The 27,858-nt window shown below is 31.6% G+C and overlaps 1 protein-coding gene across 1 annotated transcript; it reads left to right on the plus strand.

The window, feature by feature from the left end:
* Nucleotides 1-752: 752 nt before the first annotated feature.
* On the plus strand, nt 753-27,858 carry LOC149904168 (GTP-binding protein Rhes). Its single transcript, XM_090108024.1, has 4 exons — nt 753-1,173; nt 14,838-15,031; nt 24,256-24,436; nt 26,832-27,858. Exons 1-4 carry the CDS (start codon nt 782-784, stop codon nt 27,280-27,282), a joined length of 1,218 nt encoding a protein of 405 aa, XP_089964150.1. The 5' UTR covers nt 753-781; the 3' UTR covers nt 27,283-27,858.

The raw sequence follows: 27,858 nt of genomic DNA on the forward strand, positions 1-27,858 counted from the left end.
TTCACCATCGAACATCTAGACGTGCCGCCGGCTTCCATCCCTTCGTAGTTGACGTACCATTTATCCGCACAAAACGCTATCAGAAATCGTTCATCAACTTAACTGCAAGGGATTGGAACGCCCTACCCGCTTCCGTCTTCCCAGATAAATACAACTTAAACTCATTCAAGGCAAGAGTGAATAGGCTCTATCTAGGCAGGCATGCCCCTTCATAGACTGCATCACTACTTACCATCAGGTAATGGTGCAGTCAAATGCCTGGCTATTCCTATATAAAAAAAAAAAAAAAAAAAAAAAGTATAAAAATTCTTCGCCTTTTTATCTTAATTAAGTATTGAAATGACTATGAGGTTTTTTAGAGTTCAGCATTTTTTCAGGCAATCGGAACATTTTTCTTGTTCATTTTTATTTGAGTTAATTAGACTTTTCGCTAGGTACAGCTCTGTGAAATGGTTTCTGGAAAACTTATTCAAGCACTTAATTAACTTTTCAAATAGTTATTGCACTTTGAAAATCAGGTTTGCAACGGGGCCATTTCGAGCTATATGATAATTCTTAACTTTTATTTTATATTAAAAATATCTAATTTATAATTTTTCTCGTGTAGAATATTTCGTATCTCGAACATAAGTAGGTATTACGTACCTACTGATCCAGAATATATACCTTGTTGAGTCTTGAATTACGTGAATATAAAAGTGAAGAAGTTGATCATATTATGTGATATTCAGTGCCAAGTGAAAAACAGAAAATGCAACCGTGACAGTGCTAAAATGAAAACATGTTGAACGGGACAACAGACCGCGGGACGCTCTCCCTCCAATCCTCTCCTGTCAAAGTATCACCCTCTGGAGTAAAAGCGACGTCCAGTCCAGTGAAGGCTTCGCCGAGTCCAGTAAGAGCGTCACCAAGCCCTGTTAGGGCGCCTACTTCCCCTTTAAAGTCATCATTATCACCTGGTGGAAGGCAAAGGTCGCCGAGGAAATGTCAATTCGCGGCGCCAGCTGAAGATTCACGGGATAAATGTGGGACATCGTGGTTGTGTCGACGGGGTGCTGGAGTGGACGGTGGGGATACCACTGTAGAATCTCCTGGACCTAGCACACCGATACCGCAGAGCTGTGAAGAGACAGCCCCTCCACCTAAGAACTGCTTCAGACTTGTTATGTTAGGGTAAGTTTATCTTTAAATTAAACTTTATTTATTTGGTTTTAACGCATGCTATCAAATAACTTATAGGTCGTAACATAGAAGAGAAACCGAAGGCACATGTCACTAATTTTTAGTGTCCGACCGAAACTTGTTTTCAGGCCGAAACCGAAACCGAAACCGAATGTTCGGCCGTGGCTTCAGTTTCGGCCGAAACCGAAACCGAAACTGAAACTCACGTGGTCAAGTATGAAATTTCTAAAAATACTGAACTTTGGTGCATTTTACCTATTATTTTGCCTTAATTAGGGCATGAAATGAAAACACAGTATATTAAATTTGTTGTAATCATTTATTTAATATAAAATAAAAAAATAATATTTTTAAAATATTAATAATAACAATTTTTATTTTTATTATTTTTATTTTTTCAAATTAAGTTCTCAGTAAAATCATTCATCTAAATCAAATCAGTAATTGTTACTGTTACTTTAAATACTAAGTTTTGGTATTTTGAGATCTTTCTCTTTATTAAAGAGTCTTTAATACTTTGGATTGGTATTTGTACTTAGAAGAATAATCAGTCTCTTTTAGGTACCTCTTATATAAAAATAATAATTATTAATTACTATTACACCCAGTTCCAATCTCAACATAGATATGTAATACAAAAATTGTTTCCACCAGCGTGGGTCAACCAACGTTTTGACAGCGTCCGTCAAAGCGTTGCCGAGGAAAACGAAGTTAGGCGAGCGTGAACGTGTGTGAACTAAGTTCACTGAACTTGCGAAATAAGTTTCGGTTTCGGCAAAAGTTTCGGCCGATTTTGGCCGAAACCGAAACTGCGGCCGAAACTTGATTTTTGGCCGAAACTCGGCCGAAACCGAAACCGAAACCGAAAGTTCGGTCGGACACTACTAATTTTCTACCTTTAAGTATATATTGATAAAATTATGTCGATACAGATTATCTCTCATACAGATCTGAAACGTTGAAAATCTGGTACGTTCCTGATAAAAGATAAAAAAAAACTTACAAAAATAAACACACATAAAATAACCACTCACTTTTAATAAAATATTAAACGTTTGTACTTTGACCTTATCCGATTTGAAAAATAAAATAATCATCTTTTTACTTACCTTATCGTACAGCGAGACCGAAGACTTCATGAAACTTTAATACGCATAAATACTTATAAAGAACCGCATATTGATATTGAAATATTTTACACACTCGGCCGCTCAATCTCTCAAATAAGGGAACATCACACACACACACACACACACACACACACACAAACTGCATGCCCGAAATGTTATTTTTAACCTCAATAAGTTCTTAATGATTCTCTATTTTATAAATTTATGTAATAGTATATAAGTTAAATTAACAATACTGGCTAAGTCTGGAGAGGAAGGCGTCGATCGTCTCTAGCACAGGTATATTCCTAGTTGAGGCGATCGTCGTGTCTAAATTGTTTTTGTTTGTATGTATTGTTTCTAAATAAACGATTTTTATTTATTTTACTCAAATTGAACATATCAACATCAATTTAATCAACTTCTGAAAAATATGAGAAGTAGATCTTTGGTTTGGGTCTCATTATTTAACAAAATCCCACCTACTAAACTATTTATATTGTATTTCAGCTACCGTTACAGAAAAGAGCTTATATAATCTGTGGGGAAACAATAGATAAGTGGCTCTTCTAGCTTGTTCATAATAAATTACCTCATGTTAAATTAATGGCACAAGCATCATGTTCATTGAAGCACTTGACCGCATGTTCAACAATATTATTAATAGTAACAATATCAGTATGAATTATTTACCCTCGTATAACATTTCTAAATGAACTAGGTACGTATTTGCAGTCGCAAATTGGCAGTTCAACTAACTTGTTTATCTGTAATAATTGTCATACAAATACATACAAACAAAATAAGGAATTTGACTTTAATAGTTCGTAAATTCGTTTAATAGTTCTTAAAAAGTCTAAAAGACTAACTTTGTGAAGCGGGAGTTTGATTTTCTCATACAAATTGAGAAGATGAAAGATCGTGTTTTCGATGAGAAACTAACAAGATACACAAACTTGTATCGATACTTCAAACTGATGTATCACGCAATAAATCTAGCCATCAACACGCTAGGCGAGGGACTAAATTGCAAATTCCGTGTCACACCAGCATTCGAGATTACCTACATCTGGGAGCTTACTCTAGATACTATCGAGATCTAATTCAATCGAGTTTGATTCGAGTCGCTGAAATGCTACTGGTAGTAAAGAAAACTAAGACAGAGTACTCTCGAGTGCTGTGGTTCAAAATGAAATTATTCTCGATCGAAAATTTTGGTCTACTTCCAAAGAAGGATCTATCCAGATTTATATCCATAAAACACGAACTGGGTTGCAAAGTAATCGTTCAAAATCGACGTTAAAATCGTAATCGAATAAAAACAAAATCAAGATCGATTGATTTCGATCTTATTTCGGTGGTAAGGCTCCTGATACTATGTTATACCTACTACCATTGGCTACGTTTTGAGAGCTATTAAATCGCACGAGGCTTTGCGTCGAATGAGTTTTGAGAAATGCGCAATATGAGGGCAAATGCAATTTGTATCGTACTTTATGATATTTACGACTTGCGGTGTGAGCGGTTGCATGAAAGAATTAGCATGCAATGCTATATAAATAGCGTTGGAAATTCAAAGAGAAAAATGTACGAGAATTTATACAACTGCACATTTGCACGACTTAATTGTGGAGGAGTTATGTGTTTTTATTTTTATTGTGGTTGCATTCTGGGTATTGGCATGGGTATTGGTATTGCTAATTACTCAGTAAAAATGTAAATGAGCTATTTAATTTATTACAGAAAAGGTTATATTAAATATTTGTTTCCGATGTTTAAACATTTAATGATTGTGTCCTTATTGTGAATTTAGTAGGGGACACAATCAGATCAAGTAATAGGATAACGTGTCAAAGAGATTAGTAGATGTTCGATATTGTATAATTGTATGTTTCGCAGATGCTCCACATAACACGTGTCGTGTATTTCACTAGGAAAATCTAATCTAATATCTAATATATATTATAAAGGCGAAAGTTTGTAAGGATGTATGGATGTATGGATGTATGGATGTATGGATGTTTGTTACTCTTTCACGTAAGAACTACTGAACCGATTACAATGAAATTTAGCACACATATATAGAGGGTAACTTGGATTAACACATAGGATAGTTTTTATTCCGGAAATCCCACGGGAACGGGAACTATGCGGGTTTTCCTTTGCAAACGCGGGCGAAGCCGCGGGCGGAAATCTAGTGTGAACATATATTATGCTATTAGGAGCTTTCACAGCTTTGTTTGGACATAATCTTTTTCTTTTAATTTATACGACAATATAAAAAATTCTTAGTTGAAAGGTTCTATAGAGTGTGAATTACATAAATCAATAAATGGTACATAATTTTTATATTGACGAAATTATAATGTAACACAGTTCACAGTCAAAGAACGTGATGATACCATTTAATTCAGATATTCACAATTACAAGAAAAAATACCTATGTTTAAACGGCGTAAATAAAACTATTAAAGTTTATTTTAGCCGGTATAACTTAGTGGTTTACTGAATTGATATCTATTAACTTTATGGCTTTAATATAGATACAAAAAACATTTTACCAACATGATATTACAAATTTACAATACGTTATTCATTAACTTTCAGTCGGGCGTAAATTTTTAAAGAAACGTTCATGGATGGTTCCATAATATCGTGACTTTGTAAACAAAGTAAATATTTAAGTAGATAAACAGACCGCGGTTCCGAGCGGCTATTTTTAAATTAGCACGACTTGAATTTAATATTGGATGAAGGTTAAACTTGTGCGCATAATAAAGCCTCTTAAAAATGTTATGAAAGGGAGAGACAAAATATAAATATATCTAGCCGATAACAATTGACTGACTTTATACCCAACTAGCGGTCCGCCCCGGCTTCGCCCGTAGTACATATTTACGTTTTCTCTTTATAAGAACCATCCTCGTACTTTAAAATCGGTTCAGCCGTTCTAGAGTTTTGCGCTTACCAACACATTTAGAGATTCAATTTTATTTTATAGAAGATTATTATCTTTTGAAGATTATCAATATGTAATCATTAAACAAACACAATAACAAAAAATCAGTTCAAAGTAATTTTATAAAGGCTTAAAAACTGGAAAATGTGAAGGAGTTTTAACTGTGTAATTATTTTAATGAAAAGCTGTCAACTGAAAAATTTACAATAGGACACGCTACTATTAATTAACATATTCTATTCATTTATTTTACATACTATATATAATACAAATAAATTAATATTTAATATAAAAAAAATATAACAAGAAAATCATCATCTTTTTAGGACCCATGATAATTTTCAGTATACAATTAAGACTTTATTATTAAAATGAACCTAAAACAAATTCAGACTTTATTAATTTCCTCAAAATCTTCACTGACGTTGATTAATTGTAATTAGTTTTAGTTAAGTGGAAACGAAGTCAAGAAATCTTGAGGTTACTCTGCACTTAATTGTTATCACTACATAGTATAAAACAAAGTCGCTTTCTCTGTCCCTATGTCCATGTCCCTTTGTATGCTTCAAGAGGAAGGTTTTAGTATATAATTTATTAGGTTTTAGACAAAGCGGGCGAAGCCGCGGGTGGTAAGCTAGTTATGAATATTTCATAATAACGAAATAGTTATATCCTATCTTTTATATCTATAGTTATGTACACTGCAACAACTTGAATAACAAAAAATAAATATAGCGGAATTGAGAAACCCCTCCTTTTCTTGAAGTTGGTTTTAAGTTTACTTATTTATTTACAACGCAAACAGTTAGATAAAAAAACGACTCATGAAATTATATTACACGTAAAGTTGAGTATTTTCGTAAATTTCCAATATGCGTGTTCATTCTTGTAAATCACCTATACCTTAAAATACAGTACTTAAAGCCTAAAATATTGCGAACAATTAAAATAATACTCAACTAGTACCATAATGTATGTATGTATATTTTAAAAGGGCGACACTGAAATCAGCGTTGCAATTTGCATTGTAATAATATGCTGAGTGGAGCGCCACAATAGCTCCACACCTAATTTACTTTATTTCCTTAATTTTGTTCTTTTCTTTCTATTTTTGATAATCATGAATCCTGTACTATTTCAAACATGGTAGTAACACGTATAGGTACAATAATACAAAGATATAACTACGGTCTACAATCACGATGAAGACTAAAAACATTCTAGTCCGGGATACATCGCCCATTTTTGCAAGTGATTACTATCAAGCTAATTTTTCTTGAGTAGCTTTATTTTGATGAGATGCCCAATAATTTCATGTATGAAACTCTCGATTGTGGTAGCTTACAGAGGTAACAAGGATAAAAATTTTTGATTTGACGGTTCTCAAATATTTATTACGCAATTTGTAGGACAATATGTCTGTTGAATTATATAAGTATTAAATAAGTGAAAATAAAAAAATCAGCTGGTTAGTAATCATTTATGATGACTTCGTTATCGATACACATTGGAAAGGGGGACTCTTTGATCAAACCATAGATTTTGTAGGACAAATATTTTTTCGAATAATTTAGATAATAATCTTGAGATTGAACAAAAAAAAAAACATTCAGTTAGTAATTAATATTTGAGAACCATCAAATCAAAATATTTTATCCTTGTTTCCTCTGGTAGCTACCACAATCGAGAGTTTCGTACATGAAATTATTGGGCATCTCATCAAAATAAAGCTACTCACGAAAAATTAGCTTGATAGTAATCACTTGCAAAAATGGGCGATGTATCCCGGACTATTCTGTCATATTATAAAGACGAATGATTGCAGTCTGCAGATACAATTTGTTTTCTTTCTTTTCACTTTTTCTTTCACTTGTGTAATAATTCCTCTTACCTTTAACCTTCTATTTTCAATTAAGCTATCAGGTCATATCAAAACTGCATTTTAAAATAAGCCATTGAATAGCACGCCGAGAAGCAATTAGCGAGATAGTCGGGCCCAGGCCTGTGATTAGCTCCGTACTGAGATGGGATGGCTAATAGAACTCGATATGGCTATATGATACAGAGACGGACTTGAAACACTATAACACTTAAACATAATGGGCCTTCTTCACAATGGGCAGCGTTTGGCGAGTAGAGGCAATCACGATAGTGTAGAGGGCCTTAATGTTTTTGATCGGTCGTCATTGTTTATGTTTATTCATAATCGTCGTAACGTAGGATAACATCGACGAAAATGTAGTTTTTCAGTTTATTATTTTTTTATACAAACATAAGCACACTAACTTATCGATATCAGTTAACATTTACTCGTTATAACTATTTCCTCCATTGAGTTTAGTTTTATTTGGGTATGTTCCTATAGAAAAGCTTTTTATTCTTTAATTATCGCCTTTAAACACTTGACTTCAATTAAATACCTCTCGACCTACCTCTGTTTACAGCTTTAGCATTGAAGCCAAAATAAGAAGTAAAAGACTTGATTCAAAAGTTCAAATTATAACTCTTGTTGAGTTGGTATTATCGGAATTATTAAGTAATTGATTGTCAACGTCAGAGACAATAAAAGTAATAACTTTAATTTCAAACAAAATGCTGTAATAAAATGTCCAGTAAATTAAAATTAATTTATCTAATATGCATTTGCAATTTTTTTTCAGTAATTTTTATATGAATATAAGTTAAGCTCAATCCGGCTCTGTCCACGATTAACTTTTTATACGGTTAGAGAAACTTATTAAGTTAGAAGATTGCTCACATTTTAAAAATGTATCACGTAATATTCTTGAACTTATTGAAACTAAAATAGTGCTAATATACCAAAATAGGTTTTCAAAATTGTATTTCATAACTTTTCATATTAAGAGTTTTCGCGTTATTTCTTTAGTAAAGGCCTTTCTACTTATCTATACGATTCGTCTATCTAACCGTTTTATAGCTTGATGTTTTATGTTTTTAATTGGAGTTGAAATTCCGCTTGAATATTTTATAGTAGGTATTAGGTAAGTACCTATCTGTTGCATATACTTATCTTCTTATATATAAAAATGAATCGCAAAATGTGTTGGTAAGCGCATAACTCGAGAACGGCTGAACCGATTTCGATAATTCATTTTTATTATATTCCTTGAATTACGAGGATGGTTTTAATGTAGTATAATGAAAACCTAAATATGTACCACGGGCGAAGCCGGGGCGGACCGCTAGTATTAAGTAATTAAATTCCAATCCATATGACTTACGATGTAGTATAATAAAAAATATACATAGATACCGTGATGTATTTTAATTATAATACACACAACATACTGCATTAAAAAAGTAGTAATATACAAGGAAGGTGATTTATTCAGCCATAAACCCCATCACTTAACCTTTTTGCTGCGCTCGGCGAGAGGGGCTTAGACAAAATTAATTTACTATGATAATGCTCGGGTAATATTTGTCTTAGAAGACAGGGGTCAAGTCCAAGGGCCCAAGTAAACACTTGCAGACCCCTTTAAGGCTGATTTATTAAAGACGTAGCTCGATAACCGTGTGTATAAGCTTGGAAGTACATCGCTTGTAATAGTTATGACTTATGACCTTTGCCCCTTCATATTACCTAATGAAATTAATGAACAACACATGAATTAAACTGAATGAATCAAATTAAAAACAATCTAACTTTCACTTTATCTCTCGAAAGAATAAAATTTCTTTTCAGTCCCTTGCTGTTCTGTTTTTATTATTTTTTGTCCTTTAAGATCAAAATACATCTATATTTTTGTAGCCGTTGTAATGTTAAATCTATAAATGTATTCGTAAATTAAATTAATAGGTATCCACATCAACATATAAATTTCAAATTATTATGAAACAATTGACTGTGCAAGCTATTAAGCGGATTACAGGAATTATTCGTTCCATATTGTCTTTTTTTTTCTCCAACAATCCATATATTTTTAACCACGTAAAGATTTTCCACTTTATTTTTGTTCGTAACAAAATTTTAGTTACAGTCGTAAAAAATCGTTCAGAAATAAGAAAAACAAACCTCAATAATGAACGACAATCTGTTGGATGCTCTTAAAGCTGTTATTTGATGCTATCCTTGTTAAAAACATTCTTGCGGTTGAAATAAAAATAAAAGTGTACTTGCCGTAAGTACTTTATTTTACTTTCCAGTGATGTGGTCATTAGTACATTTCACCTCTATACTTTTATATATTTTTCGTTTCTTTTATTGCACATAATGTTGTTTGAGTTTTAAACTTTCGAGTATTTTATACTTGTTTTGTTAATTATTTTCAATTATTAATCGAATATTCGGACCCAACTCTCTTTCTTTCGAGGATACCAAGCATACGAAAATTTCGGCGGCGGTGTCAGTAGGCGTGATTCGAAATTCAAATTTTATTGTTTTTAATTTTAATGTTTTTAATAAACGTTTTAGTGTTGTTGGACTAAAAATTAAACATGGATACCAAAATAGTTTTTTTTAATAGTATAAATAATTTAAAAATCTTTATTTAGGTATTTCATAAATATTAATTTTTATCAGGAATTATCATTTTTAATTTTTGATTCGCTCCAATCACACAAAAATGAACATAGAACTGCTCCTTTTTAAAAGTCGATTAAAATTAGAAAGTATTTAAAATAGTAAAGTAAAACTTTTTTGTTTTAATATAAACAGGAAATGAATAGGAGAAGTATAAACTATATCTATATTATAAAATTCATATATTGTTGATACACAACGCTTCCCAAACAACTGGGTCTGTTACTATCTATTCTCTACCGTTTACTGTAACTCGTCCAATGTTTATCTACCTGAAGGAAACTTGGAATTGGCCATTAAATATTCATCACATGTGCATATGACCTTTACTTATTTGTGTAAATGCATATGTTGTGCCTTTGAGCAAACAAAGCAGTGTTTTTATTTAAATAAGTAAGTACCTAGCTTGTTTTTATAATATTTTTACGATTTCATTTTAATAAAAATGTTTTACATATTAATGTGTATGTTTGTGTACCTTTCATAGAAAGAATCCTTTCATAGAATAGTTCAATTATACAGTGTGTCCGGACATGACATACCGATATTTGAAGGGGCCCAGGTATTTTTATCGACAATTCAACCCCTCTACAGTCCCATACCTCAGCCCCCTCAAAATGGTTTTCGAATTTTTTAAAGTATGTTTCATCACTCTTATCAATTAAATTTGTTTAGTGGTCCCTAGAATAACTTGTTATTGTTCCAATAAAACCAAATATAGTATTTTGTGACACTCACTTTCGAAGTTATTACAATTTTCATAAATTCACTATCCGAATTGATAGGTTTGCCATTTTGAGGGGGGTGAGGTAGGGGACTGTAGAGGGGTTGAATTGTCGATAAAAATACCTGGAGAATAGCCCCTTCAAATATCGGTATGTCATGTCCGGACACACTGTATATAGGTTCTCCACTAAACACACAGAAATCCAATAAACAAAAAGTTATTTTATGTTTGCAATTATTTATTTTGAACCTCAACAATTCTCTAAAGGTTTACAACAATAGAAGCAATTTGAAATACCACCAATAACAGGAAGAATACAAACTCGGAGGGAATGCTCTTAAATTTTAAACTGAAGTTTTATCAGAAGGCAATTACCCTTCTATAGAAGAAGTTTTAAAGTTTGAGAACATTCTTTATTTTTATCGAGTCGCCTGTGTTACAATCTTTGTTAGGAAAAAAGTTCCATTCGCTTGTGAATTAAGTGAATATTATTATAAGAGGTTGGATTGAAAGCTCGCTTTTTGTTTGTAGTTTCACATTTTTAATACGTTTCCTTTATTGATGTAACTAATAGTATTGCCTAGTCTTTTCGCTTATAGATAAAAGCTTATTTGATATAGACAAGCACTTATTTTACTTTAAAGATAAATTGGCATCAGTATACAGATAGAGTTTTATGTAAATCTTACCTATGGAACAAAAACATTATAAGAACGTTAATCGAGAGTTTTTCAATTTGAATTTGATACCAATCTTAATACCTTTTTCTACTATATAATAGTTAGATTATGATGATGATGATGATGATGATGATAGTTAGAAGATATTGCCGAGTCTAGACTTTCTGTTATTGATATGTTACACAGATTTAATTACTTCATTTGACTGAAAAATTTAATGGGTCTAGAATGAAAAAAATCTAGAATTATTATTTTTTCAATAATTTACGGGATACTAAAAGGAAAATATTATTGTGTAAAATTCTTTTTACCTTAAGAATAAACTGCGAGAAGAACTTGTAAGAGATAGGATGCCTTTTCGCAAATTACATCCTTAGGGAAAATAAAAAATATTCGGGTGCTGTTCAAGATCTGTTCCAGAATGTCTATTGCCAAAAAAATATTTACCTTTTTAGGTGCGAACAAGTACCTGTGGGCGTAGTTTTATTTCTACAGGAGAGGGAAAAGATACGCAAAACTTTTTCATAGACATTATTCTTTTTATAAACTCGATTTATGATTCTAACGCTGGCTTGATATTTTTGTTCGCGTTTTTAAATCTTACGATGAGATTATATTTCTTTTTAACTTGTTTTTTTTTCGATTAGCTAATCGAAGATGCTAATATAGCTATTGTTTATTATCATAGTGTCAGATAGTGAGCATAAGAATAGGTGTTGAGTTCGATCCATGTAGTCTACATAGAATTAGAAAACTTTTCGTCTAACATCTTGGGAACTAAAACAACTTCCGCAAATTAACTCATTCGAGGAAAGAGAGATGACTCATTCTACCAAATTGACAGATTCATTAGTAATTACTTTTTGGTTGATTTAAACAAAAAACCAATGTAATTTAATGAAAGTCCCATTGAAAGTCAAAAACAGTTACAAAACCAAGCCAGATATTGACTTAAAATAGTTCAATAAATTAGGCTATAGATTGAAAACTCAACAATTCAAAGATAAACACGAAATCAGCGGAAACGGTCATGAATTTAAAAAGGTCAAAGATTTTATTTTATTCTCGATAAAATTGTACAATGTACAATTTTCTTAAACTGCTCTCAAGTTTCTTGTTAGTATAAATGAGGTTTAAAAAAGGTACAAAGCCCTTTTAAAAATTGATATTTTCTTTAAAATAGGTATTAGTTTTCTATCTAACTTTAATTATATTTTCTAGTAGTTATTGTTACTGATAAGTTTTGTATATGATACTGAAGCTTTACTTATCACTCGCTGGGGTTAAACTTAAATAAATAATAAATAAAAAACACTTTATTTGCACACACAAAACATAACAAAATCAAACAATAATAATATACACTGGAGCGGTACAAATAGGGTTACTTTTGCATGGTTTTATAATATTTCCTTTTTATTCATAAATTATTTAGCATACAGTTTTTTCAGTGTACTAACTATATTTTTTACAGTTTACTTATCCTTTGAAAGTGCATTGCTATTATGTCATTCAAACTACATCGAGATTGAACCCTTGACTCTTTAGAAAACGCAGGGGATGATCAGACGTCACACATTCCTATTACGTACTGTCGGTTTAATTTCCTCATAGTGATGATAGGAAATTGCGCTACCTTCTACATTTTATATTTAACAATTTACTTGTTACTAAAACCACAGAATAATAACTAGTAGCTTGCTAAAACCTATGCTAAAACTAAGAATACGCCAGTTGAATCCATCTTTTAAACTTCGAGAAACACATGACATTAAAAACATAGGTACTTAAATATGTACTGTTCGGTGCATAAATCGGTACTTAAATATTGAGTATATCGCCCTACAAATACTTTTTTGGAAATTGTTGACTGTGACAGGATAATTGTGTGCCTTCGGTTTCCTTTTTAAACCGAACTCATTCTTCAACATATAGTTACGTATATTAACCTATTTTCTTCAACTTTTAGGATAAAAAATTCCATGAATGATCGAATAGCTACTTTTCAGCAAACCATTCTTAAGTATTTGCCAAAATAGACTGGGGTAGAAGCCTTTGAAAATAATGAAAAGACAAAAAAAATCGCAGTCGGATGAAACCCATTAGAAAAGGAGGGGAATATGATAAAAATGTAAGGAAAAATAAATTACGGTCAATCCGAGTTCGGGAAGCGGGAGGGGGGAGCTTTTAAGAGAAAAAAATGTTTTCTCTCGATTTCCGACAAAACTACAAGTCCTATAGAAAAAAGTTCAATGGCAAAGTTGTAGGTAATTAAAAGTTCTACAACTTTTGTATTCACAATTTTTTCACATAACCTAAAAATTTAGGTGAAAAATTCAAAAAACCAAGTTTTTGGTCTTTTATTTCTATCTACTTCAAAATTTATTTTTTTTCTACGAAATTTGGTGGAAACTTACTTTATTATGTCCCAAATACACTGTAATTTATTTGATTGAAAATATTTATTTTTTCGCCTTATTTTGAATTAATACCAAAAAAACAACCTAATTTTCAATCGAAAAGTCACCCGTCAAAATATCAGCTTTTTTCAAAGACTTGGGGTGCCTTGTATTCATTGAAATCTCTACTTTCATATGGTGTAAAAAAAATAAACACCACCATAGTAAATGTTCTCAGGAAATGCATACAAACAGTCTGAAAATTAGCTTTTACTAAATCAGGCACACTTCTTGAACTCTATATCTTCTCTTGTATCGGCTTTTCGGTAATATTTCAAAAGAAAAATAATTATCTGTTCTAAGTTTAATATTTTACAGCATATTCAAAAGCAAAATGATGTCGATAAAAACATTTCAGGTAGTTCGAGAAGTGTGCCTGATTTAGTAAAAGCTAATTTTCAGACTGTTTGTATGCATTTCCTGAGAACATTTACTATGGTGGTGTTTATTTTTTTTACACCATATGAAAGTAGAGATTTCAATGAATAAAAGGCACCCCAAGTTTTTGAAAAAAGCTGATATTTTGACGGGTGACTTTTCCATTGAAAATTAGGTTGTTTTTTTGGTATTAATTCAAAATAAGGCGAAAAAATAAATATTTTCAATCAAATAAATTACAGTGTATTTGGGACATAATAAAGTAAGTTTCCACCAAATTTCGTAGAAAAAAAATAAATTTTGAAGTAGATAGAAATAAAAGACCAAAAACTTGGTTTTTTGAATTTTTCACCTAAATTTTTAGGTTATGTGAAAAAATTGTGAATACAAAAGTTGTAGAACTTTTAATTACCTACAACTTTGCCATTGAACTTTTTTCTATAGGACTTGTAGTTTTGTCGGAAATCGAGAGAAACCATTTTTTTCTCTTAAAAGCTCCCCCCTCCCGCTTCCCGAACTCGGATTGACCGTAATTTATTTTTCCTTACATTTTTATCGTATTCCCCTCCTTTTCTAATGGGTTTCATCCGACTGCGATTTTTTTTTGTTTCAAAAATTATCTACTCTAGTGTAAAAAGAGAACGTCCAACATTGTTTGTCCGTAACGTCAAAAAGTCTCCCATTTCGCTGTTGTACACTTTCTCTGAAACAAAAGCTGAAACTAAGACGGTATTATGTCAGAACGTTATTAAGTCCTAAAGTTGAAGTTGGAAATTCTAGTATTTAATAACATTTTGCAGGTCAGCTCGGGTTGGCAAGACGTCGCTCGTGGCTCGGTTCTTAGGCACCAAGTTTGAGGACTGCTACACGCCTACAATAGAGGACTTTCATCGCAAGCTGTATAGAATACGGGGTGAAGTTTACCAGCTGGATCTGCTTGATACATCTGGGAACCATCCATTCCCTGCTATGCGACGGCTATCTTTTTTAACAGGTTAGAAAATTACATATGTACTGTCTTTAAATCTAGCATTTAGGAAAATATGTTAATTTATAGCATTTTTCATGCAATTTAAATATATTTAAATAAATATTTCGGGACAATTTTCACACACGGCCCGATCTGATCCCATACTAAGCTTTCGCTTGTGTTATGGAAACCAGATGGCTGATAAACATACATATATAATTTTAAATACATATTCATATTAACACTCAGACACAGATCAAACATCTATGTTCATCACACAAATATTTGCCCCGGATGGGAATCGAACCCATGACCAGTGGCTTGGAAGGCAGGGTCACTACCAACCAAGCCAACCGGCCAGTCGAATTGTAGATTTTTAAAGAGAAAAAAAAAATTGGGAAAAGTATTTTCGATGTAGGTAATATTTTATAATAGTGATGGCACCAGTCAATCACGCTCTAGCGAGCATCGATGGCAGTGTCCTTTGAGACATTACATGACTGATGATATAGAAGGAATAAAAAATAGCTACAGTGTTGAATGTATACAGTATACTATAAAAAATGTATCGATGTCTATTAGTGAAATAGATTTTTGAATATGTATAAACGCATATTAATTCATGAATGAATGAATTATGACGTTTTATTACCACCAATAGAAAGGAAACAAGGACACAAACATTTGATACATTTACGCAAAAAGGGCAATCTTCTCCAGATGTTTCCTCTAAATTGAGAAAATAGCTATCTCCCTGCACAGTTTATTTATTTAAAGTATTTAAATAATATTTTCTTAACATTAAAATTAAGAATATAAAATAACGTAGTATATCTGAATCCTATTACTTGCTTCGTTGAACGCTGAACGATGATCCTCTATCCATTTAACCACGTCTTTATATCAGAAAATTTTAAAGAAATTATATTTTTACATGCGAAATCCATCAGTCCCCGGAATCACAGACACAATAGATAATCTATTGTGTCGCGCCCCGATCGGGGCGCTCGGTGGTCAATGGGTTAACATTATAAATGAATTTGAAATGAAAATATAAAGATATAATTAATGTATAGAATATAGATACGTAATATTTCATTCAAATACAACATATTAATTAAGACTCTTCTTTCTATCTTAATTAGTAAAATTATTTATCAAAATATCTTCTCTATCTTTCTAATAAGATCTAATCTCGTATTAATGTAACCTTTAAGACACGGACATACATATACATACACTATGTATATTTCATTTTATTCTAAAGACCTAATAAAATTAATTACAAACTTTTACATGTACGAAACCGCAGACGGTTCATTAAATTAAGTTCGAGCTGTTTTCTGTCTAAATAAAACTACATATTTACATTTCCCTTTTATTATAAAGTCCTATTTATGGAAATCATACTATATCTATATAAAAATAAAAAAGACGTGTGGCACTCGGGGACTGCCGCGGTAAAGCTATTGCTTGCATGCTATGCCTTCAAGCCACACCTCCGTGGAGTAGGGAGCGTGAGGTTTTATCGTTACGGAATTTCTCGATTCGGTCCCCGCGCTCAAGGCCCCTGATAGAAGCTATGCAATAGCTTAATATAAATTAGATGTTAATATATCACTTTAACCTTTGCCTATCACAAACCCCACGTATCAACAATTTGCCTAAAACTAAATTCCAATGGTTTCGAAATTAATTACAGTAATTTCTTCCTTAATTACATTTCTATTGCTTGCCCAATGATGGTTGAATTTAATATTTAAAATAATTAAACTCTAACTCCATTCAACCGCGGTTAGAAACTACAATAATTATTGTATTAGTTAGTAAAATCTTCACTTTGATTAGTAATCAATCTGAACAATCATAGAATTCAAAGAATAAATACTAATAAGAAACTTAAATCAATGCAACGAATTTTGTTTATTCATTCACATCCTATACCTAGACACATAACATAAACTCGATTTTTTTAATTGTAAGGATTTTTATAAAAAAAAAATTACGAAAAGAATCTAACATAGTAGTTACTACTACAGAAATTATAAACTACTTACTTACTTGTTAATTTGTGCTAAGTACTTGATTTTTATAGAAATACCTGAAAAAACTGCGAATGATACCAACACAACACTTTGGCACATTATGTTCACAGAATATTATGTTTTTTAATGTCAAATATATTCTATTTCTGTCGATTTCTATCGAATAAGAATTTAAAAACAAAATCTTCGGAATTCGAATCGACTTTTCCGTTCAGGAATTGCGATTCAAACACACAGATACATACAAACTTAAAAAAAAAATTCTAGGCATAGATAAAAAAAATAAAGACCACAGATGTAATAAAGCATTTATACTCTGTGCCGTGCGCGGGAACGCAAACTGTGCTTTTTATTCCAACTTTAGTTTGCAGTTCGCACCTACCGTTCCGCTGAAATGCATATTCAATATTATTTCAGCCGGTTACAGCACAAACTATGTATTTTTGTTCAGAAACTTTTCCGTTTTCCGAATTTACCGCGAACGTTTTTAAATGTCCGACTTTTAAGCCTCGTGGATTAAAATATTAATTGGAGACTGTTGAAAAAAGTCTCGGTCAGACAGCGTTCCGAAAGCTTATAATCCACCCACCTGTTTAGTTAAAAGCGGTTATTATAACTGAACTATACGTTCCGACTTATTCCATCACATTTTTATAGATAATACAGTAATTAACAAGGTCTATAAGCAGTAGCAGCAGTAGGTACCTTATTTTATGTCTCAACCATTACTAATAGTTTTCGCTGTGTGCGCAAAAATTGTTCGCAATTTTTTATATCTAATTAGAATATTGTCAGTTTCATCATTGCTTAGTTACTTTTTATACAGATTTTGAAAGCTGAAGAATTATCAAAATTGTTCCAATAAAAAACAATTTTCATAAAATTCGTCTACGTATAGATTAAACGAGCACCTCTCAAATTCCACCTATATCGGAACTAGTAATTTGCATCTAACGTAATTTTGCTAACGTACGTTGAGAGCCTTTGAGCCGAGCCAATACCGCTATAAAGAGGCGTGAAAACAACGTGAAAATCTAAACCAAATGTTTTGCATACACGTCTATACGCTCTACAATCTCTGCTAGAATAGAATGGTTTTAGATACATATCTTGTTTGTGTATTGTTCATTTCACGCCTAGAGGATCGTAGCCCTTTGTTTTTTCAGCATGATATGTAAACCCGGTTTGTCCCGTCATTTGGAGGGTTCAAGATATATTCGGCCGAATTTCATCGGATCAGCGTTGAATTGCCGTAATCCCGCTGATATTTTAAATCCGAAAGTTTGTATGGAGGTCTTTGCTATTTCGCACAAATTATCAACTGAATGGATTTGGTAGAAATACTTTGAAAGATTAATTATGGGGGAAATGGAAAATGGAGAAAATGTAAAAGATAGTGTTAAAGTAGACATAGATATTATAATGAAGCTTACTTGAAAAGAGGATGTTTAAGTTTTAATTTAAATATTATTTTCATATTCCATTACAAAGTATGGTACAATGTACATTCCTAGCAAATGATTATAGGATTTTCATAATGCAATTTAAATATTGGTTTACCAAATATTAGCTAAATAAGAATTGTTACAATGAAAATAGCACTTTTGTATAACAAAATATTCCTTTTAATTAATTATTATCCAAAGTGTTACGTGTCATTAGCACTTGCACTAATTGACATAATTTAACTAATTGACATTAAATCTATCTAGTTAACACACGTCAGCTTCAGGTAAGGCTACATATATACCAGTGGAATACACTACTCTTTATTCTTTACTCATGTCGGGTAAAAGGTTAATAAAAGTCATGAAATAATATTTTTCAAAACTGCACACTCAATAATTATTAAAATTTTAAACCACGAAATGTCATGCTTCATAAATTTTTTATCACCATCAGAATTGATGATGGTCTATGCTCTATGGTCGTTAAAGCGCGTCAAAACGATGATTTTTTATTATATCCACAAAATTTTTATTTTCATACGCATTTAATAAAAAATGTGTTATTGAACGTTCCAAACAGACATTTCAATTTTATTTTTACGGATGCTTATTTTAGCTTTTTTATTTTTTGATTCGTGACTCTAATGAAATGCCAGCGAATACATGCGTCACTCAAACAGTACCCATTTCAAATCTGTTAGGCATAGACTATAGTATGTATTATATTATCTGTTGTACAGATTCAAAAACATTTAACAAAGCGGAATCTAACAAATTGAAAATATCTTGTAAATATGATCGTTTTGATACCTCAGACGCCGAAATATTCATTAGATAAATAAACTTTGTGAGGTTAATTCATTCGAAGATGTTTTATTATTTACGAAAAGAGACTTGTAGGCTTTCCGTACAAATAATAATCGCTTTAAAAGCCCGATGATATTGTTTCAGGAAATTTTTATTATGTCAACAACATTTGTTGGTTTAAATATTCTGCAATATTTAGTTATTGTCAACAACTTTTTATTGGTTTACTTATACTGCAAATTATATATGTATTTCTTATTATAATTTTATCTCAGTTACAAGAAGCAGTAATAGTGTACAAAAACGTAGTTTAAGTATCCAATTAAAACTTTGTTCATAGTTAAGAAATTACGCTTAACAAAGAACGTGTTATAAGAGCTTAGTTATACGTGTGGTTTAACGAGGTGTTTGATTATTTTTCCGTTATCTAAGATTCTATAATATCACGCGAGAAAGTCATCCCTTTTACAATGCTTCCATAAGCAATGCAATTCGTTGGCATCATGTTAAGAAATTAATGGGAGAAGCCACTGGTTCAACACAGTATTTTACTAATTCAGGAGCCTATTGATTCAAATACAAGCTGAATGTTCAATAAAGTTTTTTTTTTAATTTTTGTTATAAAACAATTCCCAAAAAGTAAAAATAATATATTTACAATTACAGTAAATGAATGAAGTAATTTTCAATGTTCAATTCCTGATTAAAAACATTTGTAGAAGTTAGTTAAAGCTTAAAGTCAACTCAACACCAACACCACAAAATAAATATGTATTAAGTTTAAACAACATTCGCTCAAGAGGGATAATCGATACATTCCACGAAAATTTTATACATATAATACTAGCTATGTCTCGTGGTTTTACTTGTATTGCTACGCTTTTATTGGTCTTAGCATGACGATACATATAGCCTTCCGCGATAAATGAAATAATTTTTCAAATTGGACCCGTAGTTCCTAACGTGTTCAACCAAACAAACATTATATTAATATTGAGTATATAAATAAATAATATTATATAAATACTGATACTAACCGGATGTTAATTACCTTGAAGCGTCGCTCGAGTTTGGGACTAGATTAGCCACCCAGATAGTAGATACCTAGGGCTTCGGGCAATTTCTACGGCAATTAACTTGCTCCAGTTTGTGCACTGCCTACCCTCCACGTGTACAGGGACTTGATTGAAAATTATCGGGTAACACTGACAGTTTGTTGATTTTAATGTCACATTTAGATTGACATTTAAAATTAATTTATCTGTGGTGCTCGTTAAGGTTTTTTTTTAAGATACCTACTGGCAGCATACATGCATGTAAAAAAAATAATTAAGATTACGGAATCTGGATTATTTTGATTTCTTTTGTAAATAATGAAATGGAAGTGAAATGGATTGTATCGTCCAACACCGTCATAAACAAAATCGCAACGGTATACAATATATATACCTATCGTTTTGATAGCATATGCAAAATTAATTTAAATGTTATATAATTAGTAAAAAATGCCGCTTATAATAATGCCTTTAAATAAATAGTAGATAAGTGCCGCTGCGACAGAGTTTAACTTTTAATGGTTTTACTTAACGGTGAGATGTCAGCCTTTGTTAAAAACAACTTTCGATTTTTTTATTGTTAAACTTCTAGTGTAGGCATTGTTGAAATCACAATAATGGCCTATATGTAGATATAAAGATTTACTACTTTTTATTAATTGATTTTTATAGAAAAAAATATTTTTAATGATCTATTACCACATTTATACATTAAGTATGTATAAATGTATATAATGTAAATTTTGTATAAAAATCCAATAAGTTATTTCTTAAAAAAATATTAGCATTATTATAAATAATTAAATTTAATATTTACGTTAATCACCCTTTTTTATTTATTATTAATAAGTATATGTAAGATGGCAACTCAAAAAAAAAGAAAAGAGGACGTTTGAATTTCGAGCTGTTATTATGAAAAAATTGTTGCTGATTTTATGGAACCAAATAAGTTTAGTGTGAATAATTAGTTATAAGTTAATGAGTGAGTATTATTTGTTGTAATTGTTAAATGTAATATTGTATACCTGGTGGTTTAAGTATATTCAAGAGGTACGAATTATGTTATTTTTTTCAATATAATCCGATGTTAGGTATTAATATAAATTCTCTAACTACATGCCTGTTTTAGATTGACCACGAAAAGTATCTCTTTTGATGTTAAAACATATTATATTCAATTAACTGAAAAATCAAACGCGTGTCGAGCAATATTAAAGTTATCAAGTACATCTTTATTACATTTTCATTTGTTTATTTATTATCGGCACTAAATTTTCCAACATAAGTTTGAAATTCGAACAAATTAAACAGTTTGCAAAATTTCATTAACAACTTTCATTCGTAGATACTGAGCCTAGATATTAAATGAAATTGTTTTTAGTCAATTACTAGATACCGATGTCATAAACATCTCTTATCTACAGACAAGTATTTTAGTAGGTTTATATCACAACTCAACTAGGCAGTTGAACCTCGGCTTACGGAGAATGGTTAAAAAGTAAAAACTTAGTTTTAAATTTTATTGTAGGTAATTAAAACAATTTTTTAGGCTTATAATATTATCTTCATCTTCTAATAAGCAGGAAACTCTTATCATAATATTTGTATACTTTGTAAACATAATTTACACACAGTCACAGCTCTATTTGTATTCGTAATAAAGGAAAATACAGGCTTATGATACTGATATAATACATGACAATTTATCACAGGTGCCAACTTCAGCGAGACAAATCTGCTTGAAATGATTCCCGGAATTTAGTCTCATATAAATTCGAGCCCTTATGACTTTGTTAGATAGAACGCTTTCATAACGCGAGTCAGGGCCCTGAACTGACGCCGCGCTACAACCACAACTCGGTCCGTGATGTATTTGTACTACGCGGTTACGTCAGCGTGCTAGCGTCGCGTACTGCTAGCGCTGGCGCTGTGTTATTAATTATAAATTATAGGCAAGTTATAGGGTATGTTACCATTTATGATTTACCATCTCCATAAGATACATCTCGGTGTCAGCGACTCTATACGACGGCGCGGCCGCGGCGTCAGCGCTATGAACGCGTTCTATCCGACAAAGTCAGTATTGTTCGTCTCAATTGACGTACGTCGTGACGTCAGCAATGTTTCAAATAGTTCGCGTTTCGAAACTTGGCAAAACAATTTAATATTCTTGTGGATTACGTGCTAGAAGTGAAGGGAAAGTTTTATACGACCCGTCGAAATCGACTTAAAATATTCTAAACTTGAAATTGAACGTCGCCGAATGGCAAATCTTAGTTGAAATGGCGTGGAGAGGTTATTCGAGAAATTTCCGAAGCCAAAGAGGTCGGGGTGTTTGAGAGCAAACGTGATAAGTTTCGAGTGTTTGGATTTGTATTTAATAACTTCGCAGCTTATAGCGTATCATCTAAAGAAAATATGGGATGCAATATATTTCTACAAAAACTTGGAAGTTCCGTAAAAAGACAACCAATATTATAAGTTTTCATGACGTAGATCCTCATTTTTTTAATCTTTAGTCTTGTTAACTTAACACTTTATCACATGTTCAGAATAATCTATATCTAATATAATTTTAATAAGTCCTTAAGGACTATTCACGAGATTATTTTTTAATAATTAATATACTGTACTATTTTCCTATATAAAATCTAATTACAGGTAGGTGCTAGGTATAATATATAAAGGGGAAAATAAAATCAACAGTTGTTCAAAATGTTTCGTTATCTGTTGAATGCTTTAGAGTTTGAATTTGAAATATATTTTTGAAATCTCCTATTGTATTTTACAAGCCAAGTGACCAAAGGTTCATTTTTATTATATTTTCGGTACAAAGCAGAGATGACACTTGACATGCGAATTTGAATAAACATTTTGTATTTATATTTATTTATTTCATTGTATCATCCTTTTTCGAGAATGTTCTTAAGATTATTGAAATACAGATTCCATAATTATGTTAGAGGTCTCCACAATTACAACAGCCTCATTTTTATTATTTACATTTTTATGAGTAAGTAGATCTTCATAAAAAATAAAAACAGTCGTTATAATACGAGCTTCATAATTAATGTACATTTCATAAATGTAGGTACATCTTTTGTACATCTGTTGCACTATTTACATAAAACTATGGAACTGTTTTTATAAACTTTTAACCAACTGTCCATCTAATAAATTTTTCATTCATTTATAGAGGCACTAATAGATTTTCACAAAATATATATATCGCAGTAACAATTTAATGCCCTACGTGTGAAATTGATAACCTCTTTTTTGATTGATTGAATTCATTTAAAAAGATAATCAAATACAATTTATTTTTACATGCATTTTCATAGAGAATCTTTATAGGTATAAAATAACGAAATTAAAGTTGTTATCATTGTTCACCGTTGTCATTTCGATTAAAAATGTTTACAAAACTTGTCATGTTTTCATTCAAAATTAATGATTCAAGGGTGCTCAGGATCGTGACAATAGCACTCCATAACATGAATGACAATATTATTGGTTCATTACAATACATACTTAAAATATTATTTTAATTGTATTCGATTAACTTTATTGTCGCTTATCGGCCAAAAGAACATAGGTATGATGTTTTATGTTACCTACTAACTTATTAGGGTACATTTATAAATTCGTGTGAAAAGCGATGCGAATAACGAACACATTTATGTATCTCTAGTCTCTACAGTATATAGTCGCCTTGAAACGAATGTGTGAACAGTGCTTCGCGACGACTCTCGTATAGGTATATGATGTTTTGACGAGTGGCAAACACTAATGTGTTAATGCACCATTAAGCGCAATGGTCACATAAAAAAAAAACCAAAACCTTTAGTATAGAATACATTTCACTGTAATATTAAAACATTTATCTGTTCCAGGTGACTTATTTGTCCTAGTATTCGCGATGGACTGTCGCGAATCCTTCGAAGAAGTGATCCGTCTCCGCGAGCAGATCCTGGAAACCAAGGCTAGTGCGAGTAGTGGGAGCAGCCGGGGTCGTCGACAAGCTCCTAGAGTGCCCATGGCGATCGCTGGCAATAAATGTGATAAGGAATTGAAGTGAGTTTGTAGGAATTTGAGGAATTGAGGATTTAAGTGTATTTCCATACTTTACTGGTTGAGAATGATTACTTTTTATTTTGAGGTTATAATTTATAACTTGTCTGCATTGTGATACGGTAAATCACGTTTCTGTGGGTTGTAACGGTTTTTTTAACGGCAGTTTTCACTTCATCATTTATTTCCTTTCCCGTACAAGCAACCCAGGAGATGTGAGCTTTATACAATTCATATGAAGACCGTTTATATTTACGTAACTCAATCGCAAGCACTTCATTAGTGTATAATACGTGCGGTCTTCTCTAATTTCCAACTCCTATTTCAACTATTTCAAGTTTTATTATTGCACAAAAACAGCCCTCGCTCTTTACCAAGTCCTAATTGCTCAAATTCATCGAAATTCCTTGAGCTAAGAGCATAATATTTAAGTTGCGCTAAAATCTATGAATTTGACATCGAAATTCCTTGAGCTAAAAGCATAATATTTAAGTTGTCCTAAAATCGATAAGCACGCACATATTGTAGCATAGATAGTTTATATCTGTTTTGGCAGATCCTATACATTTTGATTAAAGGTTCTGATCTAGCCTCCGCAATATTGTGTTGCCGTTAGTCGAGATGCATTATTCCCGTCCCGTAATCCGATGTATTCAGTTAAGCTGCAATGTTAATACATCATTGTTTGTATGCAGTACTAACGTTACTTATGCATAGTTAAATGGATACAACGTTCGTTCTGAATACACAAGTGATAAATGATTTCGAATGACAGTTAATTGAGTTGTGAAGTTAATAGAGAGAGTCAGATTGGGAAAACATAATTTGATTGTTACTTTTGATTGTTAGGAAAAAATGAAGAAACTCACTCGAAGAATTGAATATACATTAGATAACCTCCTCCTTTTTTAAGTCAGTTAAAAATCTATAATTAAGGAACTTTAGACAAATATTCGCTAGCTTATTATAAAAATTAAGCAACAAAAGTGTCTAACCAATTTATAATCAAACTTACGTAAAAATTATTAACAATTAATTAAATTACAACAGCTATATAAACACGATCCAATTGATGATTTAAGTTCCTCTTTTGACGTGTTTATACAAAGTTTCCTTTCAGTAATTCCTTATTTATCATACTTGCTATATATTATCTTTGAAATGAAGAGTTAATCTGATATTAATATTTAATTAAACATCTAAGGGGCATGTTATGTATATAAACCAATTTATATCAGCTAATGATCAATAGTCCTTTCGGTCCAGGACAAATACTTGTATCTTGAATGATTGCTTACGACCAATTTGTATGATCTAAATTCTAAACTGATATGACAGTAAAGTTTTCGTCTAGTTTAATTATTAATAACATAGATACTATAATACATGGGTATAGGTACACTTCAGAAAATTGATCAATAAGTGATTACCAAGTACCTTGAGCATTAGTTTATATTATTTTTTTATACAACACAACACTAGTATAATTAATGTGTGAAGACATATAAACTGAGAAATAAACATATAAACTGCTGATGTTAAGAAGTAAGATGGAAAGAAATAAGAATAGTAATTTATGAAGTGTTTATGAGTTTCATAGTAGGTAGGTAATGAAATTTCTTTGGCGCGAGATGGCTTCCTCTTAGAATAATGTTTTGATAGACCTTCTATCGAATATTACGGTTAATAAACCGTTAGTAAAAGTCAACAATCGTTGTTGTGTTGTTGACTTATAATTGAATCAAATAACTGGATGAGGTCGTTGATAGAAAGAAAACTGCTACGTGCTTGGTAGCTACGGTCCATTTTACCAGTATTCAATATTGTTTTAAATTATAGGTTCGTTTGTTTGCCATCTTTTCATACAAATATTATTGTTAACGTTTCACATTTTATTCAACAAAAATAAATAATAAAAAATTGAATCACGAAATAAGAGACATGAAAATTGATTTTAAACAACGAGCAAAAGCCCAATTCAGAAACTTCTATTTTATTTTGAATTTCAAATGCAATTCATGTCTTTACCCGCCGACAAACGCGCTTTATTTTGAGGAAATCTTGAATAAAATTTGCTTTTCTGGTTTTACGGCATAACCCTTCGTTTTATTTTACTTGTTAGCATTCAATGGACTGCTGAGTAAATTTGTGCCAATAGCTTGGTTATGCTTTTGTAGAAGTATTTTTTTAATATTTCCAGTTATTTATGTACACTAACTCTAATTACAGTGAAGTTTCGTTATTCTATAAGGCGATTAAAAATGAATTATTGATTTGCCAAAAAGTATATTTTTCTATCCGCTCGTTTAAACTTTAAACTAAACGAATAAAATAATAATTTTCACGAAATAAGACAAAAGAACTAGGTCCATGGTCTTAAAAGTACTCCTTATTACAGATCTGTACAAGCAGAAGAAGCAACCGCATACTGCGCAACCCAGGACTCAGCATGCGTTTTCATGGAGACATCTGCGAAGAAAAATTTTCGCGTAGAAGACTTATTCTATGAACTATTCGTAGTAGCTAATTTACCTTTAGAAATGGCTCCTAATCACCATAAAAGAGTGAGCGCTGCATTTGGCAGTCCTTGTACCTTACCCCCTACCAGTAGCCAAAGTAGTCGAAGTAAGAAATGTACGTTATCTATAAAGAGAAGACTATCAGACGCCTGTGGCGTGGTAGCACCTAATGTTAGACGACCAAGTATTCGTACTGATTTGATGATAATGCGAACCAAAACGTGTGCCAAAGGTGAAGGCGATAATGTCGGAGGTAGTCCTAAGCTCAATTTGAACAGACTCGTCAGGTCAAACGCGCAAAACGATAAACGATCCTGTACTATACAGTAAAATAAGCGAAAAGATAACGCGTAAATGCAAATACTAATGTCTTACTTAAGAAAGGTGCTACCGCTGGAATAAAAAGTCTCTTGTGTAAGACAACTTTTGTGACCCCATTTGTAGAAATAGACGGAATATTCGATAAAGTTAATCGAACAAATTTACATAATTCTCCGAGTTTTCTTCGAAGTATTTACGCAAATTACAAAACATTTAATTAAACATGAATGTCGATGGAATTAAATGTTTGTTAAAGTACAATTAAGGTGTTATTACGATATTAAATTGTGAGGACGTAAGTTTACGTTCGACAATTATTTTTACTGTTGCTTTGTTTGTGAGATGATGTTTAGTATCGTTGAGGAGCTTTGATTGTAAAGTATGTATTTCGTGGTTATCGTGTGAGGTTAGAGCTGTATTCTCGCTTTTACTTCGTTTTTATTTCCAGTTGCAAATGAAACCAACTTTTGGAATTCAGAATAGTTATTGGAAGGGACCAAAATTGTTCTTGCGTGAAAAGTTTAACTTGATTAACCTCTTTGGTCATATCAAAATTTATATCGCTAGGCAAAATGCTAAACTTTT

The sequence above is a fragment of the Colias eurytheme genome, chromosome 12 (assembly GCF_061535395.1).
Source record: "Colias eurytheme isolate Ceu_HAF_F1 chromosome 12, ilColEury1 Martin Lab GWU primary, whole genome shotgun sequence".
Taxonomy (NCBI): domain Eukaryota; kingdom Metazoa; phylum Arthropoda; class Insecta; order Lepidoptera; family Pieridae; genus Colias; species Colias eurytheme.

Excerpts from the sequence above, each read along its gene's own strand:
- LOC149904168 (XM_090108024.1), top strand. The coding sequence starts at position 782 with ATGTTGAACGGGACAACAGACCGCGGGACGCTCTCCCTCCAATCCTCT. Across the intron at positions 15,032-24,255 it reads ACGGCTATCTTTTTTAACAG|GTGACTTATTTGTCCTAGTA; the intron begins GTTAGAAAATTA and ends TATCTGTTCCAG. Across the intron at positions 24,437-26,831 it reads AAATGTGATAAGGAATTGAA|ATCTGTACAAGCAGAAGAAG; the intron begins GTGAGTTTGTAG and ends TCCTTATTACAG.